General features: G+C 41.6%; 1 protein-coding gene across 11 annotated transcripts in view; it reads right to left on the bottom strand.

Moving 5' to 3' along the window:
• The window catches only part of shank3a (SH3 and multiple ankyrin repeat domains 3a), a 253,618-nt gene that overhangs the window by 54,058 nt on the left and 178,649 nt on the right, over positions 1-20,911 (bottom strand). For all 11 annotated transcript variants that reach the window (XR_009204503.1, XM_058388450.1, XM_058388454.1 and 8 more), the window contains one exon: positions 14,583-14,767. Coding sequence is in view for 10 of the 11 variants with exons in the window: in XM_058388450.1 (XP_058244433.1) it covers positions 14,583-14,767 (185 nt within the window). In the remaining variant the exon portion in view is untranslated. The remainder of the gene's footprint in view (positions 1-14,582; positions 14,768-20,911) is intronic.

Below are 20,911 nucleotides of genomic sequence, written 5' to 3'. Positions count from 1 at the left end.
AAAAAAGAAAAAGGTTTGACAGGACGAAGAGGAGGAGGACGTAAGTCTCGGAGAAGGAAAGTGAGGAAGGAGAGAAGCGCGGAGTCTCTTTTACATGCTGTACTGTAACTGTATTCGCTCTGGCTCTTTGAAGATGAATCACAGCTCCGTGGGAGGTTACGAAGCTTAGCTGTCACTAGATCACTGAATGAATACATTTTTAAGGGACAGTATTTCAGAGGAGACGGTGTTTTTGCTCATTAGACGGGATACTGTATGGCATCAAAGACGAGCGCAGAAAGCATGCTACTCAAAAACTTTCTAAATAAGCAACGATACAGGCGAGGATCGTGAGCTTCCTCGCTAACTGAACTTTAACCTTTAGATAAACACACACTGTACGAAGTGAAATTTCAGTGAAAGTTCTGGAAAAACACCGTAAACATTGTAAAGCACCAGAATCGGACAGATCTCAGCATTTTTTCGGTGCAATTTTTGCCATGGTCTTCCTCACATCCCCTCAGCGGCTAATAAACGAATTAAGCAGCAACAGTTAGGTAAGGCGACCAAATATAACGCCAGCAAGGCCACACTTTCATTCCAGCCCACCATATTCGCAACTCTAAAGGAACCGACGGCTCCTATAAAATGAATAATGCATACAGTGTGAGATGGCGTGTAGTTTAACACAGATGAGGGGTTTCCACTTTTATAGCATTACTGGCTGCATCAAGTTTAGATGAAAGAGCCTCGCAAAAGCAGAAAAGATCAAGTAAATTGGCTGGTGTCTGAAAAATGCACTTTTCAATTCTAGTGAAATGATATGAAATGACATAAAATGATGTATAATGTGATAGAATGTAACTAAAATATTAAGTAAAAGCAGTAAAAATGGAAAATGAACTTGAATAAACCTAAAGTTGTACAGACCACAGTAAAGAGATTTAGCCGTAGTAAGAAGTGCTGACTGCTTAATACAAAATTACTGATATTTTTCATAAACATGTTTCAACCGTAATAATATAATATTAATGCTGTGCTCTCTCTCTCTCTCTCTCGCTCTCTTTTTTTTAAACCAAAGATAAAAATGTTTGATACAGAAGTATCGCTCGGTCAACAAAATTAACCTCAACATCAACACTCAAAATGCAGTGCATGAAAATTCCATCTTTGTTAAATACACTGTAACAGGCCCATTAAAGAAATGTCACATTTCAAACATTTTAACAACACATGAAGTAAATATTTAAATAAAAGATATACACTGAGCAGGCATAACATTATGACCACCTGCCTAATATAGTGTCCCCCTTTTGCTGCTAATACAGCCCTGACCCATCATGAACTGTGTATTCTGACACCTTTTCTATCAGAACCAGCATTAACTTCTTCAGCAGTTTGAGCAACAGTAGCTCGTCTGTTGGATCGGATCACACGGGCCAGCCTTCTCTTCCCACGTGCATCAGTGAGCCTTGGCTGCCCATGATCCTGTCACAGGTTCACCACTGTTCCTTCCTTGGACCACTTTTGAAGGATACTGACCACTGCAGACCGGGAACACCCCACAAGAGCTGCAGTTTTGGAGATGTTCTGATCCAGTGGTCTATCCTTCACAATTTGCCCCTTCGTCAAACTCGCTCAAATCCTTACACTTGCCCATTTTTCCTGCTTCTAACACATCAACTTTGTGGACAAAATGTTGACTTGCTGCCTAATATATCCCACCCACTAACAGGTGCCATGATGAGGAGATAATCCGTCTTATTCACTGATTGGTGTATATGGTTAATATCTGCTATCCATTTCTGCAGAATCTCTAGTTGTTGTGTAGTTTTCTATACACTTATCAAAGTATCACTATCGAGTACTAGCCTTGGTATTATCTGAAGTGGTGTTACCCTGGCAACTAGAAACAATGTTGAAAGAAAAAAAACAGTCAAATTTGCCCATGTGCACAATAGTTCCAGGTTTATTTCTGGTTACCATAGCCATGGCTGCAGCTGTCAATGCTTAATATCAGCTCCGAGGCAACACTCTCTGCGGTCTGTGTGGTGGCCCAGAGAGAACGACTAAATGATGTGAACCAGCATCTTTCTGTCAGTCAGGACAAGAAGACATCTCTACCTGCCTGTCAATACAGAAACCTCTGCCTCTTGCACTAGTGTATAAATGCTCCGTTTCAGCGTGGCGTGGTTTCAGAAGCAAAGAGGGAGTTTAACCAAAATCACTGACCATAACTTTGATTCATTCAAACAAGCCTAGGAAGCTACTAATGCTACAGGCAAAGTAACAGTAAGGATAAATTTGCATTAACAAGACTCCCTGATACTCCAGTTAAAAGCAATTTTCCTGTATTGCCCATCGGTGACATCCATGTAGAGATCGCTTTCAAACAAAGGAACATTTGCGAGAATTTTTTAGTACAGAAGTGCTTATGGCTTATGGCTAAGGCTAAGCAGATCCCACTTTATCTTCAAACAGCTAACAAGGCCACACTTTTATTCCAATCCACAATACCGTCATCTCCAGAAGAACTGACAGAGCTTATAGGGGGAAAAAACATTACATAAAATGAATAATGCATGCAATAGTGTGCTAGTGTGTGGCACACTGTCTAGGTGTGTATGACATTATTTCCGACAATTTTTCATGCAAAAGAGAAATAATCGACATCCCCCAAAGAACAATAAAATGGGTTTAATGTCAATAATTTCAGTCTCAGTTTTCTTAATTGTAATGAAGGTATAAAAGTTTGAATTGAAGTGAATATATGTGCAAATTCAATACTATAAAGCTGTTGGTTGGACGGCAAAATGCTAAAATATTTTTAATTACAGACTTACATGCTTAGGAAATATTACATGCAAAATTATCTGAATGAAACTTCACAGCATCTTTATACAAGTTTAATTAGTGCATGCATTAATTTACATTCATTTTAGATAGTAACTTTCTTAAATAAAAGAGTGTTAATCATTCTGGACTTAACCGTAGAACTGATGGTAAACATTTCACATAATCCATTAAAATACAACAGTATAATTAATCTGTATCGGCAAATGGATCAAGAATACTCATGGAAATCATTCAAGACACTCGGTTTAATGGAAACCTTTAACATGAAGCCATATTTAAGTGTTTTTAACATGATTTAACTAGACTTTCTCTAATGATATGCGCATAATTAATTCTCTTCGGTGAAGAACAGTCTGCGTTTCTTAATATTTTGTAATTGCTTTGTGTTTTGTGTTTAAAAAAGACGTGTTAGTACATGTGTGTACCTGGTGTAATGTTTATGTGCTCTATAAAAGTTGCCCTTCATCAGATCTGGAAGCACACAGAGAGCTGCCCTCTCCCCCACCGGTGTGTTAATGAACCATCACAGGCAGGGAGATATTCTCACACACACACACACACACTTTCCTATCTCTCTCACTTGTACTAATGTCTCTATTCAATGGCTCTATCCTAAAATCTCTCAGTCGTTATGTTCTCCTCTATCTCCCTTGTGTTAATAACTTCATTCATGCCTATCTTTCTCCCCAAGTCTTTACGCTCTTCAGTTTTATTCTCTGGCCAATCTGAGCCAGCATTTCATCATCCCAGATGACAAATTTGTTTTTCTGATTTGCCACATTGGTGGCATCTATTAGAGACTCATGATCAGGATCAAGGCAAGGTTTCCATGCTAATCACAGCAGGGTTTGTAACCCATGCATGTGGCCATATGGATACACATTAGGGAGTGTGCACTTGGAAATGCTGAATTTGTTTAAAATGGTACAGTAACATTTCATGGTCAGGGTGTTTATTAATTCCTACATTAGATTAAAGATTAATTGGGATGGGCTCAAGGGTAGAAACCGATACTGATAACCTCATCACTGACCTAGCCTATCAATTAAACATTAAACAGCCTAATCGTACTCATTTACAGTTATGGCCAAAAGGTTATATACACCTGAACTTGACTTAAACGATCGGGAAGGCCTTCTACAATACTTCACTGAAACTGCTGAGGTTTGTGTGCCTTCAACACTCAAACATCCTTTTTTAGCTCATTCCACAAAATTCCACAAATTCAGGTGTCAGTTTGTGACCATCTATCCACTTTAATAGGAACACAGGTACCCTTGCCTGTTCATGCAAAAAAAATACATACCATACCAAACTGATTGAAGATGCCAGTGGTGTTTCTGTGGCTTACTGGTCTGCTTCACATACTCACTGCTTCACAGTACTATAACAGTGCAGTATATATTACAGAGGTCTGGAGCTGCTTTGATAGATGGCAGCTCATGGCCACTCCATGGTCACGCCAGAACTGAATGCAGTCTATCAGTTTTCACTGCCAGTCTGTCTTAATTAACTGCCCATCTCTGACCTCCAACAGCATCTAAACGCCATCGCCGCATGGTCCAACAGCCTCCTTACCCAAAACTCACACACTCAAACACCCTCCCCATCCCATTCCCCCTCAAACACCTTCCCCACCCCATCCGTGCTCACTCTATCACTCTTCCCACCACATCTCTACCCATTCTAACAACCTCCTCACACCATCACCCCTCTCACTCCAACACCCCTTCCATCCCTGCTCACTCCACCATCCCCACCCCATCTCTAAACCATATCCTCACCCACTCCCAACACCCTCCCCTTCCCATCCCTGCAGACTTCAAAACTATCCCTACTCTATCCCCCACACGCTAAACACTATAACCCCCCATTGCTACACACTCCAACACCATGCCAACCTCATCCCTGCATGCTCCAACACCATCCCCAACCCATCCTCACACTCTTGAACACCATTCCCAGCTCATCCCTGCATGCTCCAACACCATCTCTCCACCCCATCTCTGCCTAATCCAACATTGTTCCAAACTTTAAAAATAAATCGAAATGATATTTCCATCACCCGTCCTATTCCAGTAAGCGTTGCAAGTGTTATTTGCATTCCATCTGACCAATGCATTATAGTCCCATCTGATACTAGAACAGAAAAGCAAACAGGTTTCATTAGAGTGCTAAAAGAGCTAATGTTTTAAAATGCCTCATAGGTGAACAGACTCTATTAACATACAGCCATGGAAACTGCTCTGTTTCTCTTCTTTCCTTGCTCTCTCTAGCACTCAGAGCAAGATAAAAGAAAAGTAGGAAAGATGAAAAGCCACTGAGTCTTTCTGCTCTGACAGCAGCATGTAGACAGGTGCAGTAGACCTGCAGCCATGCACTCAGCCAACTGAACAAGGCATACTTTCCCATGGCTGGTGCACACTGGGAGGCTTGCGACTCCGTCTTATCCACCGGGTTGAATAGAGCGCGGTTGGGAGAAACCGAGACAATGAGGAACATTACCATTGAGAATAAAACGATAAAGCAGCAGAGAATAAAAATGTTTTATTCCAGGGAAATCCAGGGCCTGCAATTGGTGGCTATTCAGTTAATTAATGATGAATAGTGCATAATGAGCTAATGAATTACTTCCTGTTTGAAATACAAACAGCTCAAAGAACATGCAACATCCACTGCCTTTATTCAGTTGCCTTCTCTTATAGGTAATATACGTATAGTGTAATAATGTACATTAAAAAAAATGTTAAGACAGTATCAGATATCTATGTTGGATTCATTTTTGTTTTATAGAGAGATTTTTAAATTAGGAAACAAATTATGACAAATTATTATGAAGCTCTGACATTTTTCCATGAGTATATTATTATTAGTATACTATTCAGTAACTGCTGTAAATTAATGTAAAAAAAAAAAAAATAGTATGAAGGTAGCTACTGTAGTCTGGACCTGCCAACAGTTCCCGTGACTCTCCATTTGGAAGAAATGTCGCAGAGTCGAACCTCATCTGGCCCACACCCACAGCCTTTTCCAGTCCATCCATGACACTTGGCTTATCAGCACATCAATCAGAGACAGCTAATCGATAAGCTTTTGTGCATGCCTGTAGTCTGTCCTTGGGAACAGTTAGCGGCTCACTAAGCTTGGACACTTCGAGCCTAAGACAGAAGCGATGTCAACAACGTGCTAGATGTCAAAACTGAAAGAAATCTCAGAGAGGATAGTGCAAAAAGGATCACACACACACACCAAAAAAAAGCGACGGTAAGAAATAGACAGTAATAAATCACTATGTGTCTTTAACCTGTTTTGACCCACAGTCAGAAACTATTCTGGTGGGATATAATGTGGAAGTGGAGAAACAGACAGGGGAAGAAAAAGAGAGAGTGAGTAAGAGTGAGAGAGGAGGAGATGATGTAAGACATGAGTAGAGCAGAAGGTTGTTTTGTGTTGGGCAGGTTGTGTCTGGGAGCACAGGGCCATGAGTGTGATAATATGGGACAGATGAATGTGTGGTGTGTGTGTGTGTGTGTGTGTGAGAGAGAGAGAGACAGAGAGAGAGAGAGAGAGAGAGAGAGAGAGACAGGTGGTGTGGATGGCAGGGGGCAAAGGGTTGAAAAGAGGTGAGGTTATAGAAGGGTGCAGGTGCTGCACTATTACAAAGAAGTCAGATTTACATTAACTTCGGGGTTAAAGATCCCACAGATACACACACTCGGCTTGTATGGATGTTAAAAACTACCCGAGTGAAATAAAAAATACAGATAATCGAGCCTAATGACAGGTGATCTTATGGAGACAGCTGTTAATCAGTATGAAAACAGTTAGCACCGGTGCATAGCCATAACATCACTGTGTGCCTGCACAGTCTATCCCCATCAAGCTATTAGTAATCCAATTAATCAAACAGACAAGCACACAAACACTTGCTCATGTGCACAGATCCAATCAGTGACGTGAAATAACTTTTAACAGTGCGTTATTCATCATGCAGTAGGGTAGGAGAAAAGACACCTTGGATAATCAAATGTTTTAAAAGAGTAGATTAGAAGGATAAGAGGAAGTGAAATTGAGAGGGTGATATATATATATATATATATATATATATATATATATATATATATATATATATATATATATATATATATATATAAAACGTCTGTAAGGTAATGAGAGAAATGGGGAGGGAACGAGAGAAAGGATGCTCACATTTAAACAAATCGGTTTTCCAAATCGGAGGAAAGAGAGCAGGCAGATACTCAACACAGCACCGAGGAACTTCTCATTATGTTAGTGTGGGAACCAGCACTGAAAAAAGAAATAATTGGGTGAAAGCATTCTTTCGTAGAACGTTATTTATTTGCCAATTTTTGGTCTGTGGAAAAGCTACATGATGAAAGTAGCAATAAACACATGCCCAACTTTTCACTGACCATGCACATTCACTTTAAGCAAGCGTCAGCGTCACAATGGGTTCGAAGTCTACGGTATGTACAGTACATGGTATATTTATATATATATATATATATATATATATATATATATATATATATATATACACACACAATGATACTGTACCTAATTAAACTATGGGGTGGGAGAAATACTACAGGTTATCTAAGATGGCTGCCTCCCTGATGTTACAGTTTGTGTTCGTGTTTATAAACACACAAGTCAGACAGTACTGAACTGAGTCATATATTTATGGTGTGTGGGCATTTATTTATGGAGGAGATTCTGTGTGACTCACATTTGTCTAGCCACACTGTCCCTGCGCAAACATAAGGACACCAATAATGTCTGGGCTGAGTGCCAGCATTTGAGATATATACATATATATATATCCAATAGTATGAATACATTTAGTTCTTCGCCAAATCACTCTTTTAATGTACATGTGTGTTTCAGGCTTTTACCCCACCTCCAAAAGTAACTGTACTTCTTACAGTATTAATCAGCAGTCAGATCTCTGAGCCAGCTAGATAAGTATATTTTACTCGTCCACACATATAACCAGCAGTGTGTTTCAGCCCCATACCTCATGTTCCACTCTAGTGTCCTTATAGACACAACTGTGGACAAATCACTACCACAGGCACCTATAGGACAAGCAGATTCCGTGTCCGGGCTATTAGTTTTTAATTTGCAGTGTCCCAGTAGACAAATTCAACAACTAGAGAAAGCATGGAAAAAACCTCCTCCAGAACTTCTTATTGTCTTTCATAAAGCAAAAGTTTTATGTTTGAAGGTGACAGTGGTGTGAAGCACCTTGATGCTGTATCTATAGCACACACTACCCACTCTGAATCCCATCACCTGCTGCAGTACACACATCCACTCAGGTTCCACGGGTTTTACTTGGTGGTGTAATTAGTGTGTATGGATGGACTATATCGATATCAGGAACACGCAGGTGACGAAAGGTGGTCTAGTCTAGTGTTATAACTTTCCTGCTAGCACGATACGTAGCCACCTTACATTTTCGGCTTTCGGCTTTACCCTTCAGGGGTCGCGAATCATCTCTCTCCACCTATCCCTATCTTCTGCATCCTCAACACTTACACCCACTAGCTTCATATCCTCATTTATTACATCCATATACCTCCTCTTTGGCCTTCCTCTTTTCCTCCTGCCTGGCAGCTCCATGTCCAACATTCTCCTACCAATATAGTCACTCTCCCTCCTCTGGACGTGTCCAAACCATCTTAACCTGGCCTCTCTAACTTTGTCCCCCAAACGTCCAACATGAGCCGTCCCTCTGATGTACTCGTTCCTAATCCTGTCCAACCTTGTCACTCCCAAAGAGAACCTCAACATCTTCAGCTCTGCTACCTCCAGCTCTGACTCCTGTCTCTGTCTCAGTGACACTGCCTCTAAACCATACAGCATGGCCGGTCTCACCACTGTCCTGTACACCTTCCCCTTGATTCTCGCTGAAATATTTCTATCACATAGAACTCCCGACACCTTTCTCCACCCATTCCAACCTGCCTGCACTCGCTTCTTTACCTCTTTCCCACACTCTCCATTACTCTGGACTGTTGACCCCAAGTACTTAAACTCCTGTACCTTCTTCACCTCTTCACCCTGTAATTTTACTGTTCCACTTCCCTCCCTGTCATTCACAGCCACCTTACATTTTAAGAGAACATAAAGATAAAGTTTGGTCACTGAGGTGCAAATGCAATGTGTGGCATAATCACACCTATTCGTTTTCCTTCAGTCATTATTAATGCACATAATTAGCTAACTAACTGGTTTCCAGGCAACCCTGAGCAGCACAATGGAGCATCCACTTGTCCAGTGGGCTAAGACTGAAGTAACCAAAAGGGCAGAGCGTCTGCACTAGTCACTAGCCGGCAGAAACAAACATTTGTGCTACAAAAGGCTTGGTGAGACAGCAACTGATAATACTAATAGCAGACACAAAATCTGATTTACAGTGCATGCACTTCCTGAAGACAGGACACGTTCATTTTGTCTAAATCAAAACTACAGTAAGCTCGTTTAGAATATCCGCTCACATCTACTTGATATGTCTCTATCTTTACAACACATGCAGTAAGCCATGCCACAGTACCTCCTAACCCAATATGTGTATGAATGAACCCGAGACAATGTAGAGTCTTTCAACAAAGGCGCTATTACAGAAAACAGACTCATCATTAACTGAATGTTATTTTGGCTCCAGGGAAAATTGAAGTTGCGTGTGCTCCCTCGGAGACGACTATATCCCTCCCTAAGTGCTTATTTGGGTCACAAAGTCCAAATCCTGGCCCAATCTCAACAAAGAGAGATTTCCGGCACTGCTTCAAATGTCACATCATTTGGCAAGAGCAGATGTAAAAGTGAACCGGAGGCACCTGTTGCTAAGATACGGGAAGATGCATGTTCATTTACTGGATAAAACTACAGCTGCATTTTACACTATGGGCAGAAATTCGGACAATGCAGAAAGTTTGATTTTAGAGAGGAATCCCAAACTATGGCATTTAGACTTTCTATATTTATTACACGGAAGAGATGCATGTCTAACAACTAAAACTATGACTCGGATCTCTGAGCAGATCTGCGAGGAAGTCATGTTTTGAATGCTCTGTAGCAGTAGAGCAGTTTCCATTCCCTCACCAGTTTAAGGAACCAACAGAGCCGATTCTCCTTCATCTGTACTTATTCATCTTCCAGACAGCCATGAAAATGAAACGGCCGCAAATAACAGCCAGATTAGACATTCACAAACATGATTAATGACTCTGGGACATTCAATGTGTGCAGAATATTAACAATCATGTATGCAACAAGAGACTCTCAGCAGTGATATAAAAGCCCACTGTACTGATTGTGATACTGTCAAGTGAATTTCCTTCATTGAAAAGGGAAGAGCTGGATTTCTGAGAGGACTTGAGTTGTCTTACTGACCTCAGATTACCTGGACTTCTAAAACGTTCTCAAGTTTGGTCAGAAACGTGAAGGTGTGAAAAGGTGGGTTATAAAGACTATGAGGTATGTTATATCAAAGGCACAACAATCTAGAAAAGTCTACTCCTAATGCCCATTTTAAAGCTAAAACATAACCATTGTAGACACATGGGATATATATATTTATATCCTCAGGTGTTGCATCTAGTGACCTCCTTTTCTTCAGGAACAACTACCAACCTTCATGGCCTGTGAATGCAGCTACAGGAAGTCAGGAATTCTGGAGTGTCCTAGAAGTGTCAGTGTAGACAAGCGCATAACCGTCCAGGCAGACCTAAGAGATTCTACAGGTTTCCAGGACAGTCTAGTGTATTACTGCAGTCTCTTGTTTTTCAAGTAATTAGATAGATAGATAGATAGATAGATAGATAGATAGATAGATAGATAGATAGATAGATAGATAGATAGATAGATAGATAGATAGATAGATAGATAGATAGATAGATAGATAGATAGATACTTTATTCACCCCAATGGGAAATTTACAAGGAAACTACCAGTCTCATACTGAGTGGACAGAGGTGTGTGAAAGCAGAAGAAACCGTCATTTGTCAAGGTCATGTTGGATCCAGGGCCTATCCCAGGAACATTGGGCATCAGGTGGGAATACACCCTGGATGAGGTGCCAGTCCATCGCATTAAACACACGCGCACACACACACACACACACACACATACACACACACACACACAGCAAGGGGCAATTGAGAGCTGCCAATGCACCTACTGAGACGAAAGTCAGAGAACTGGGAGGAATATCTCTCGTCAGTTCTCATAATGAGATATATTAGATAAACATTCAGGACATGTCTGCAGTAAGGATAGTGTAGTGGAATCCAGGAAGGTCCAGCCTAGACCAGGACTGTTTAGAATACTCAGACAAGTGAGGGCAGTCTACAAAAGTCCAGAAGAACTCAACAGAATCTATCTATCTATCTATCTATCTATCTATCTATCTATCTATCTATCTATCTATCTATCTATCTATCTATCTATCTATCTATCTATCTATCTATCTATCTATCTATCTATCTATCTATCTATCTATCTCAACATACAACTTTTCTCTATTTTAGTACCCTACCTTAAAGGTTTAACGGTTCAGGAAATTAGGAATTTAGGATAAAAGAACAGAAGAAATACAGGAAAACGGAAACGCTTGTGTTTACCAAGCAGGATTTCCTCATATGCATTTTCCCCTGTGTCAACACCATACAATGAGAGAGGGAGAACGTGAAAAAAAAATGAAGAGATGAGCAATTCTGTTAGGGAAAGGAAAAGTGTGAAAATGTGTGGGAGATTTCACAGCATGATAGTGTTGGTCAACATAAATTGAAATGCTAAACAATCAAAACAAACCTGGAATGAATCTCAAGAACATATCTTCACCATGACCTCAGATCCTCAGAGCCTAAACGACTTGAGTTTCAGTTACACAGCTATTACGGGGACAATTTTCATTTTCTTGTTCTGATCTGTAAGACCCGAAAATAAGTTGGGAGCGATTAGATTTCACTCCTCATTAATTCTTTCAGCCAGTGTGGAAAAAAAAAAACAGGCGCTTTATAGAATTAGCAATTGCAAACAATGAGACAGGAGGTGAAAGCTTGCTGTTCTCAGATCAGTTCCAGATCCTGTTAAAGCAGCTTGAGCTCTGAATCTCAGATGTTCAGTAAAGGCGTGTAATCAGACAGGGGTGAATGGCATTCTACAGCCTATTAGGTCAGTCGGCGTGGATGAATTTGTCTGTGCTGCTCTGAAAATGGGCCAGTCAAGATGGCTCTCACTATCAGTAACTTCTGCATTAATGAATGCAGATTAAAGGAGGGGCATTATAAATGGATCAGGAGAGTGATGGTGGTGAGAGCACAGCCGCTGGGGCTGGGATCGTTCATGAAGCCGGAGAACAATGGCACAGAGCTTTGCTCAGTAGTCATGCTTGTGCAGAAATAGTCTACAATGTGTTTTTGCATAAAACATGATCATTATGAGATAAGGCTAATGACTTTAAATCAACAGTAAGAATAACGCTTTGAGGGGAAAAAAATGATTCAGAAAAAGTTATTTTATTACTGCTTTGCATTATGGCAACTCTCAAGGCATCAAGTGCAGCCATTAACCCATTAAAGTGAGTAATAAAATACGCGGAAAATCTTCCAATGATTAATATAAACAAGCCGCCACTAAACTGAAGAAACTTGGCAAGGTACACACTTCACTTTTACACTGGTTTCTCACTTAATCATAATAAATAAAATAAATAACTTCTTCATATATACTGTATATATATATATATATATATATATATATATATATATATATATATATATATATACACACAGTATATATAAGAAGTTTAACATTGCATCCAGTTTATCTGTATTATGTACAGTATGCTGTGGGAGAAACATTTGAAAACTGCTTTTCTTTCAAAAGGCATATGGCCCTGTTACGTCAGAGTATTCTGACGTATTTCTGGCATATGGTTTTGCTGGAAAATGTGTTGACAAAAGGCAAAATGCCACCATCATAGCATCACGTCCACCAGCAGCACAGCAGCCATCCTGGCACTCATCGGGTTCAATGGCACCTGCTGCCCAGAAGTAAAGCACAGGCATGGGGTGAGTGTGACCTCTGCTGTTCTAATTTGGAGGATCAGTGCACTATATATATATATATATATATATATATATGTCTGTATGTGGTGTGTGTGAGTGTGTGTGTAGGTGTGTAGCTATGTGCAGCTTTACATGAAACAAAATGAAACAGTGAACTGTCCAGAACAACAGAGAGAAAGATTTTGATGAAGGTAAGGAGTGACATCAAGGCATGAGAGCAGACAGGTGGGGAGATTAGTGTGTGTGTGTGTGTGTGTGTGTGTGATCAAGGGCAGTAGGATGAATGGAATGTTCTTTACCTTCCACTGCATTTGAGTGGTTTTCTGGAATGAAGCATGTATGGACACAAGAGCAGAGTAACACATAAGACAAAATACATGAGCACACACAGACACACACACACACACCCACACACACACACACACACGGATGAAAAGGAAAGGAGTAAGCAAGGTGAAAAGAGGTAAAAAAGCTAGAGCTCTTCAGGATATCTAACTGAGTTCATTCATAATAGTTAGCATCACTCTCTTTCACACACGCACACACACACACGCACACACACACACACTCTACAGTGTTTATTCCATTCATTTTTCTCTTCATGACGTCATGCAACAACTCAAACTTGAGTACAGAATTAAGAGTCAGTCCTCTCTGTGAAGACTTCCGCTATCACTCCGAAGCTGGACATGTTACTTTACTAGCTATCAGATTAAGGGCATGTACAGATCATCGTTACAGCACAGCTTATCATATGGGGCACATAAACGAAGGGACGCGCTCTGCATTAGTAAACTCTGCTGAGTAATACCCTGTGCTAATTTAAAATGTTAATAATGAAACGAACAGTCAGATGTTAGCTAGCTCACTTATGTAGTTTTCATTTTATTATAACCAAGTCCAACAAAATTAGTGCCAGAGGTGATTATCTGTTAAAAGCTCCGCCCCGTTCCGCCTTTTCCATTGTGCGTAATGGGACAGGTTCATGTGTATATGTGAATTGGGACACAGCTTTATATTTCCTATTAGAGATTATTAGAGTTTTTACACATCTGCCCTCTTCAAGTATGAAGAATGAATTATTTTAACACCCACCTGTACATCCTGCTATATCCCTGCTGTACATTATAAGCTCACATGGCATCACAGCGTCTACACACGCAGCATCATCTATCAGTTTTGCTGAGATACTGGTCAGATATTAATACCACATGGGGTGATACACAACAACCAATGCTTTATTTAAGTTTGCTGAAAGTTGGAAAACTATCAAAACAAAAATGTTTCAACTTAAAATGACAGAAAGACAGTGGTCAAAGTGAGTAAAGCTTGAAAAATACATCATATAAATTATTAAGTTAAATGAAATAATAATAAATTAAAATTAGAGTTATCTATAAAAACATGCAACTATTTACCAGGGTTTTTTTTTTTTGTATGCCACATGCAGTTTCGGGTCAGTGATCGAAGAAGAACTCATGATACCCACAGAAAGTGCCACAACACTGGCAGCATACCATCATATCACCGAGCCTCAATACCACACATCACTCTCAGTACACAGTCTACCTGCTAACATTCCTCATTCCAAATCTACGCACCAGAAGCCATTTGACCTCTTCATAGGTGTCACAGGGAGGTGGTACTCACCTTTGACCCTTTCTCCACGGTTCAGCTGGATCTCTCCCTCTCCCTGGGGTGTGTAGGGCTTCACTACGATGAAGGTGCGCCCGGGCACAGCGCTGTAGAGTTTCCGTTTGGGCCCGCGGGCACCAGCGAGTGTGTGCGAGGGCCCGGCAGGAGGAGGGCTGACATCCCGCTGCACCGTCCCAGGGCTGTAAACAAAAACATAGGTTACCGTGGTGATGCCAGGCAGCTGGTAGCCAAATGCAGTGGTCACTGACATGGTCCCGTAAAGTACGAGCGGGTGTGTGTGGCTACACACACACATAAACAGGTGCGCGCGCACACACACGCTCGGTGTGTGCAGGTCCTCTCCTCAATAGTCCTGGACCGGCCAGGCCGTCATGCAAAAGCAGCTCGCTGATCTCCCGCTCTTTTCCTCCTCCTCCCTTCTCCTCCTCCTCCTCTTCTTTCTCTCCTCTCCTCCCTCTCCCTCACGCCCGTTAGCGGCTGCCTGTCGTGCCGCGCGCCGAGAGCTCGGGCGAGCTGGGCATGTCCGCTCCCCACGGCTCTCACTTGCACGCACGCACACACACACACGCTCGCGCTGACGCGGCTGCGCTCTCTCGCCGTGCCTGGGCTCACACACTCCCGCACACACACTCCCTCTCTGCACATTCTAACCCGCACGCCAAGCGTCAGCAATGACAACGTGCTGGTGCTGGGGGGTCTGGATTGATTAGCGTGGGGAGTGAGACGTACCCCCCACCCTAAACTGCCAGCCACGCACACACACACACAGCTTCCACTGCCGTAATCAACACACGCCCCTCCTCTCTCCCTCTCTCTCTCTCTCTCTCTTTTCCTCTCCTCTCAGACTTCCTGCCCTCCCCTCTCCTGCAATATTTCTCTCTCTCTCTTCTTCCTTCCACAGCTTGCTAGCTGCTTACCCTCTCTCTCTTCATCTGTCCCTCGTTCTTGTCGAGAGACAGGTTCTGAATGTTAATGCAGCTGCAGGCTGAGTAGCCGCTGCTCTACGTCTGTCTCATTCATCTCAGAGCCTTCCCACTTGCCCATTCATCATGCACACGCTCACACACCCGCACACACATCTCCTTTTCCTCCACTTACAGTAACACAGAGAGAATTACCTGCACATCATCCCAGAACGTATGCTTATTAAAGCAATAATAGTCTGCTTCTTTACCCCCTGATTTCCTAGCAGCTGTGATGTTTGCCCTTCTTCTTTCTTCCTCCCTTTTCCTCTCTCTTTCTCTCATCTCCCAGCATCCCATGCTTTAACTTTCACACGGCTATCATTTCAGTCATTTATGTTATTTTTCCTCAATCAGACTTCCTGTACAAAAAAAAAAAAGAAAGAAAAATCTGATTCATTTCCTGTTTTCCTTCACCAGCAAAATCCATCAACACACTCAGACTTTATGTCCCACCTCCCTCCCTCTCCCTCCTCTCTCTCTCTGCCCTTACTCCAGTCTGGATGTTGAGCTCAGTGATGGCTTTCCAATTACTGCAGGGAAGCATGGAGCGGACGGACTGCAGCTTGCAAACACGCAGTGACCAGCGAGAGACGGACAAAGAGAAAAGAAGGAGTGGAGGCAAGAGAATGAGAGGAAGGACATAAAACATAAGAGGATGAGTAAGGAGAGGGAAGAGATATGAGACAGGGCAGAGAACAGAAAGATGGGCTTTTAAGAGATAATGATAGAGAGGGAATGAAGACACTGAGAGAGAGAGAGAGAGAGAGAGAGAGAGAGAGAGAGAGAGAAAGAAGGCTGTCACAGAGGGAGGGCTCCTGTTGTCACGGTTCGCTCTGATTCCATATCGATCAGTGTGAAGTGCCAGTCCATAATAAACAGCACTGAAAATCATCACCCGACTCTGCAGTAACATCCCATTTCACACACATCAGTCCACATGCATGCAGACGTCTAACTCATGACATTTTTTCTCATTTTTTTTTAGTTATAAGCAGATAAACGTGAACCCAAGGCCCCGTTTTTTTTTTTAGCAAACCAGCCTGAATGGTTCTTTTTCATTATACCTGCATTTGAGCTAAATCCAATCTTAGTTAGTTTAATACGCTTCATAATGCACAATCCTAAGGGGACTTCCTCATCTATTCATTTCTCAGAGAGCTTAGTCCAAATGAGAGAGAAATCGATACGTTTTTGTGTAGCTTGGAAAAGACTTTTATCCACTTCCTGTATTTGTGTCAGGGTTGAATTGAATCGAGGTATGTTTGTTTGGTGCTTGTTGGTTAGCGGCAGTTGTTGTGGCCAGTAGTTTGCACCTGCACCAAGAGTGTAAACACACCAGGGATTAAACGCTCCATGTGATGCTCCAGATGAACGGGTCAGAAAACCTGAAAATTATCAGCGGTTTCCTTTGGGCTGAAAACTGCTTCCAGGGCTTAAACATTAAACATTTAGGTGCTCAAAACACGCATCTTTTCTGTCACAAATGCACGTCTTCTTCTATGCATCCAGAAATAACACTGTTTATCACAGTATAAACTTTGAGAACGAGACCAAATGAACTTTACTGTACTTTCTTTCTTTCGTCCTCAGGGCCTTGAAGCTCTTTCCTCTACCGCACCAGCAGCACTCCAGCTACAAGTGGATGAGCTCCCAAATCTCTCTTCATCCCCCACAGACTCTCATCTATCCTATAGCTTTAAAGCCCAAGGCCTCTCTGTCTCTGTCTCTCTTACACGCACATTTAACCACTGTAAAACTGAAACCTGTGAACAACACCTCCTGAACATGATTTGTTGTCTACATCCTGCCTGAATCATCTGCCCCGTTCTCATGAACACCAGTCGAGCTTTGGAAACTGAAAAAACAACAGCAACCAAAAAAAAGCCTAAGCCAAAAGTCTTGAATCTGGCATGTTTTGTTGTCAACAATGAGTCAGAAGTTTTCTTTCTCTTCCTCGTCACAGCTGCTGGAAAGAGCAGATGGGTGGACCGGCTGATCCAAGAGACAGAAGCAGCTCTCCTGCTATAGCCCTCAGATGCACTAATCTCCAGAGCTCTTTAGTGTCAACAGAGCTTTTGTTTCAGTGACGATTTCTTGTAGTCCACGGTTCCGGTTTACTGTTACACTGTTATCTGGACATTTTTGTGACTACTCTGGTTTCCTCTCCTAGTCCAAAGGCTTGCGTTGTAGGCTGATTGGCATCTCTGAATTGTCTGTAATGTGTGATTTGGTTGGCACCCCTTCCAAGGTGTCCTGAGTCCCTTCAGATATGCTCCAGGCTCCCTGTGTAGGATAAGCACTAAAGAAGATGGCTGGATTATGATTAGAGAGAACAGAAACATATACAGTATGTGCTTAATTGTATTCGTCCCCTAGCACTAGACAAACTGATATCCTTTTTGTGAATGAGAGACAAACACAACACAGATATTACAAATGATTGTTTCACTAAGGGTGAAGCTTGAGGTAAGTGGTAGCTCAGTGGCTAAGGTGTTGGCCTACTGATCTGAAGGTTGGTTGAAGGTCAGAGGAGCACCAAGCTACAGATGCTGGGCCATTGAGCAAGGTCCTTAACACTTGATTGCTCAGTTGTATAAATGAGATAAATGTATGTCGCTCTAGATAAGGGCTTCTGTCAAAGCTGGTACACTAGAACCAGACACTATGGGCTCATAAATATGCACATAATGTTGCCTGTAGCGTTTGTTTTTTAGACATTAATCTATCTTGCTGAAAATTAGATATATTGCCCACACACCCTGTTGTGTATTTGCTCTTTACGCAGTCCTGTTCACTGTATTACATGTCAGACCATGGTCCTGAAGCTGCAGCTTTTTATTCCAGTGTATACAACTGATATAGAGGAATGATAATAAAACCAGTTTGACTTGACACTTGAGTAATCTAAAAAATAGTAAAAGAAAGTAAAAAATCTCGACCAGCAAAAGGCTCTGAGTAAAGGGTTTTTAAATAGAAAGAAGCCTAAAAAGCCATTTGCTACTGACTGTGATGGAATGATGATGATATTCGCTCCATTCTTTCTGCTTCTCCTGTCTCAGTGTTTGTCCCTTTGTGTCTTTCAGTCTCTGCTCCTCCCAACTTGGGCTAATTGAGTGCACTGTGTTTCTGCAAGGTCTCACGTTTGCGTGTGTGTATTTGGGTCAATCCAACCTTCTAGCAAATTCGGAGATTTGCTATTATCACGCAGCCACTCCCTCTCTACCTCCCTCACTCTCCTTTTCACCTTTCATTCTGCAGTGACAGAGAGAATTATTTTAGGTACAAGATTTTGTTATTCACAGCGAGAGGGCTGTGAGAAAGATGAAAGCTAAGATTTTCCTTTTCCCAGCATCTTGCATTTACTTTGTAAAGCATGAACAAGGATTAAAAAGCGAGACAGGACTGAGGACGGTCGTATTGACCTACTAAGCAGCCCCTCAGTCTGTCAGAGCCAATAGAAATTGAGCATTTTCCTGCCCCTGCGTCCTCTGTCCCACTGCCTGCGTGCGTCTGCTGATGGAGGCGAGGGAGTGACCTGCGTCTCGGCCATATCCTGAGGGTAGAATCCATCACAGAAGGTTCCAGACTGAACGGCTGCTCTTTCAGACTGACACCTCATTTACCTGGGCTGCACAAACAAAATGGATTTCCTTTTCTTCGTCGATAAATCACTCCATTCCCCCTCTCTCTTTCTGAAGAGTTCATAAATTGGTGGTGTAATGAAACAGCAGAAATGAAGAAAGGCCTGTGACTCTCGTGTCTTCAGTAGAGGAGAAGCTCTGATGAGGAGAGATGGAGCTTTGTGTCCTATTAACCCTCTGACGTTGCAGCGATAGCAAGAAGAACGTTATAAACTGTTTATAATTTACCATCATACAGTTTAATAATCCGGATAATAAAAATTGAACAGATTTCTCGTGAGCTACTCATCACTTTTGTTGAAACCACTCATCTTTTTCTTCACGCATGCCTCCACATTAACCGTGAGACTCAGATATAATAATGTCTAAGTAAAAAATACTGTAAATATACAGCCTCGAGTTAACTGGCTGCAAAACCCTTACCATTCTTCCCGATAATTTCCTGCCAATATTTCTATTCACGTTTCAAAATGCAGTCATTAAATGTTGCAGTTCCTACAAGCTTTACTGTAATCAAGCATTTCCAAATGCTGAACTAATTACAGCAGAATTTATCAATGTGTTAAAATGATTTGCTTGAAATATTAGACCGCAGCAGTAGTGTAGTACCGCACGCAAATATTACATTCGTGTTTATTATTGTTTCCCACTGACCCACGGGCACTTGTGAGTTTATATGGAGTCGAAGCAGCTGGGTTGCAAATATGTAAAATAGGAGATGAATGCAGCTGTTATTTATGACGCATGAATTTGAACACTGCAAGAGCATCCTTCAGATTGGCCCCTTCAGATTGGGTGTGAGACTGAAAAACGAAGAAAAGCTAAACAAAAAATACACTGTGAAAGAAGGGGCTAGTGCATGAACCAAAACATTAAACGGAAATAAACTAGAACTGAGAGTAAAAGAGTATGGTATTAAAGGGAAAGGAAAACATGGTGTGGACAAACAAAGCAGACTTTTCTACACAGATATCATCTGCCATCAATCACTGCTTTCACTCTAATATAATGACTAATGTTTATTATACTGTATACGCTGTATACATTGATCATTTTCCCTCTTATTTTATGCTGCATTTAAGAGATGAACACACATGAACGCCATCACAAGGTCGTAATTACCGCTCGTATTTTTGTATGAGGCCCGGCATTTTAAATCGATAAATAAACTAAATTTGGGGTGGTGGTGGCTCAAGTGGTTAAGGCTCTGGCCCATTGACTGGAAGACTGGTTCAAGCCCCAGCATTGCCAAGTTGCCACTGTTGGGCCCTTGAGCAATGCCCTTAACCCTCTCTGCTCCAGGGGCTGAACCTGTGCTCTGACCCCAACCTCCAAGGCTGGGCTATGCGAAGAAAGAATTTCACTGTGCAGTAATGTATACGTGACAAAAAGGCTATTTCTAAAATGAAACCAAATAAAAACAAAAGCTTACTGCAGTTGTGAATGTGATAATGTTTATCTGTATATTGCTTTTAACAATAGACTCTGGCTCAAAGCAGCTTTACAGAAATCTAAATATTCTGAGCAAAAATTATAAAGTTTAAAATAGAAATTTCTATTTATCCGTAATGAGCACGCCATAGGCAACGGTAGCAAGAGAAAAAAAACAACTGCCTGAGACGATATAAGGAAGAAACCTTGAGAGAAACCAGACTCAAAAGGGAAGCCATCCTCACCTGGGTGACACCGGAGAGTGTGAAAAGATTTCTGTTTCTTT

Source organism: Hemibagrus wyckioides, linkage group LG04, assembly GCF_019097595.1.
Source record: "Hemibagrus wyckioides isolate EC202008001 linkage group LG04, SWU_Hwy_1.0, whole genome shotgun sequence".
NCBI classification, from domain to species: Eukaryota; Metazoa; Chordata; class Actinopteri; order Siluriformes; family Bagridae; genus Hemibagrus; species Hemibagrus wyckioides.
Note: the sequence above shows the minus strand (reverse complement) of the source record. Positions and strands in the feature narration are given on the sequence as shown.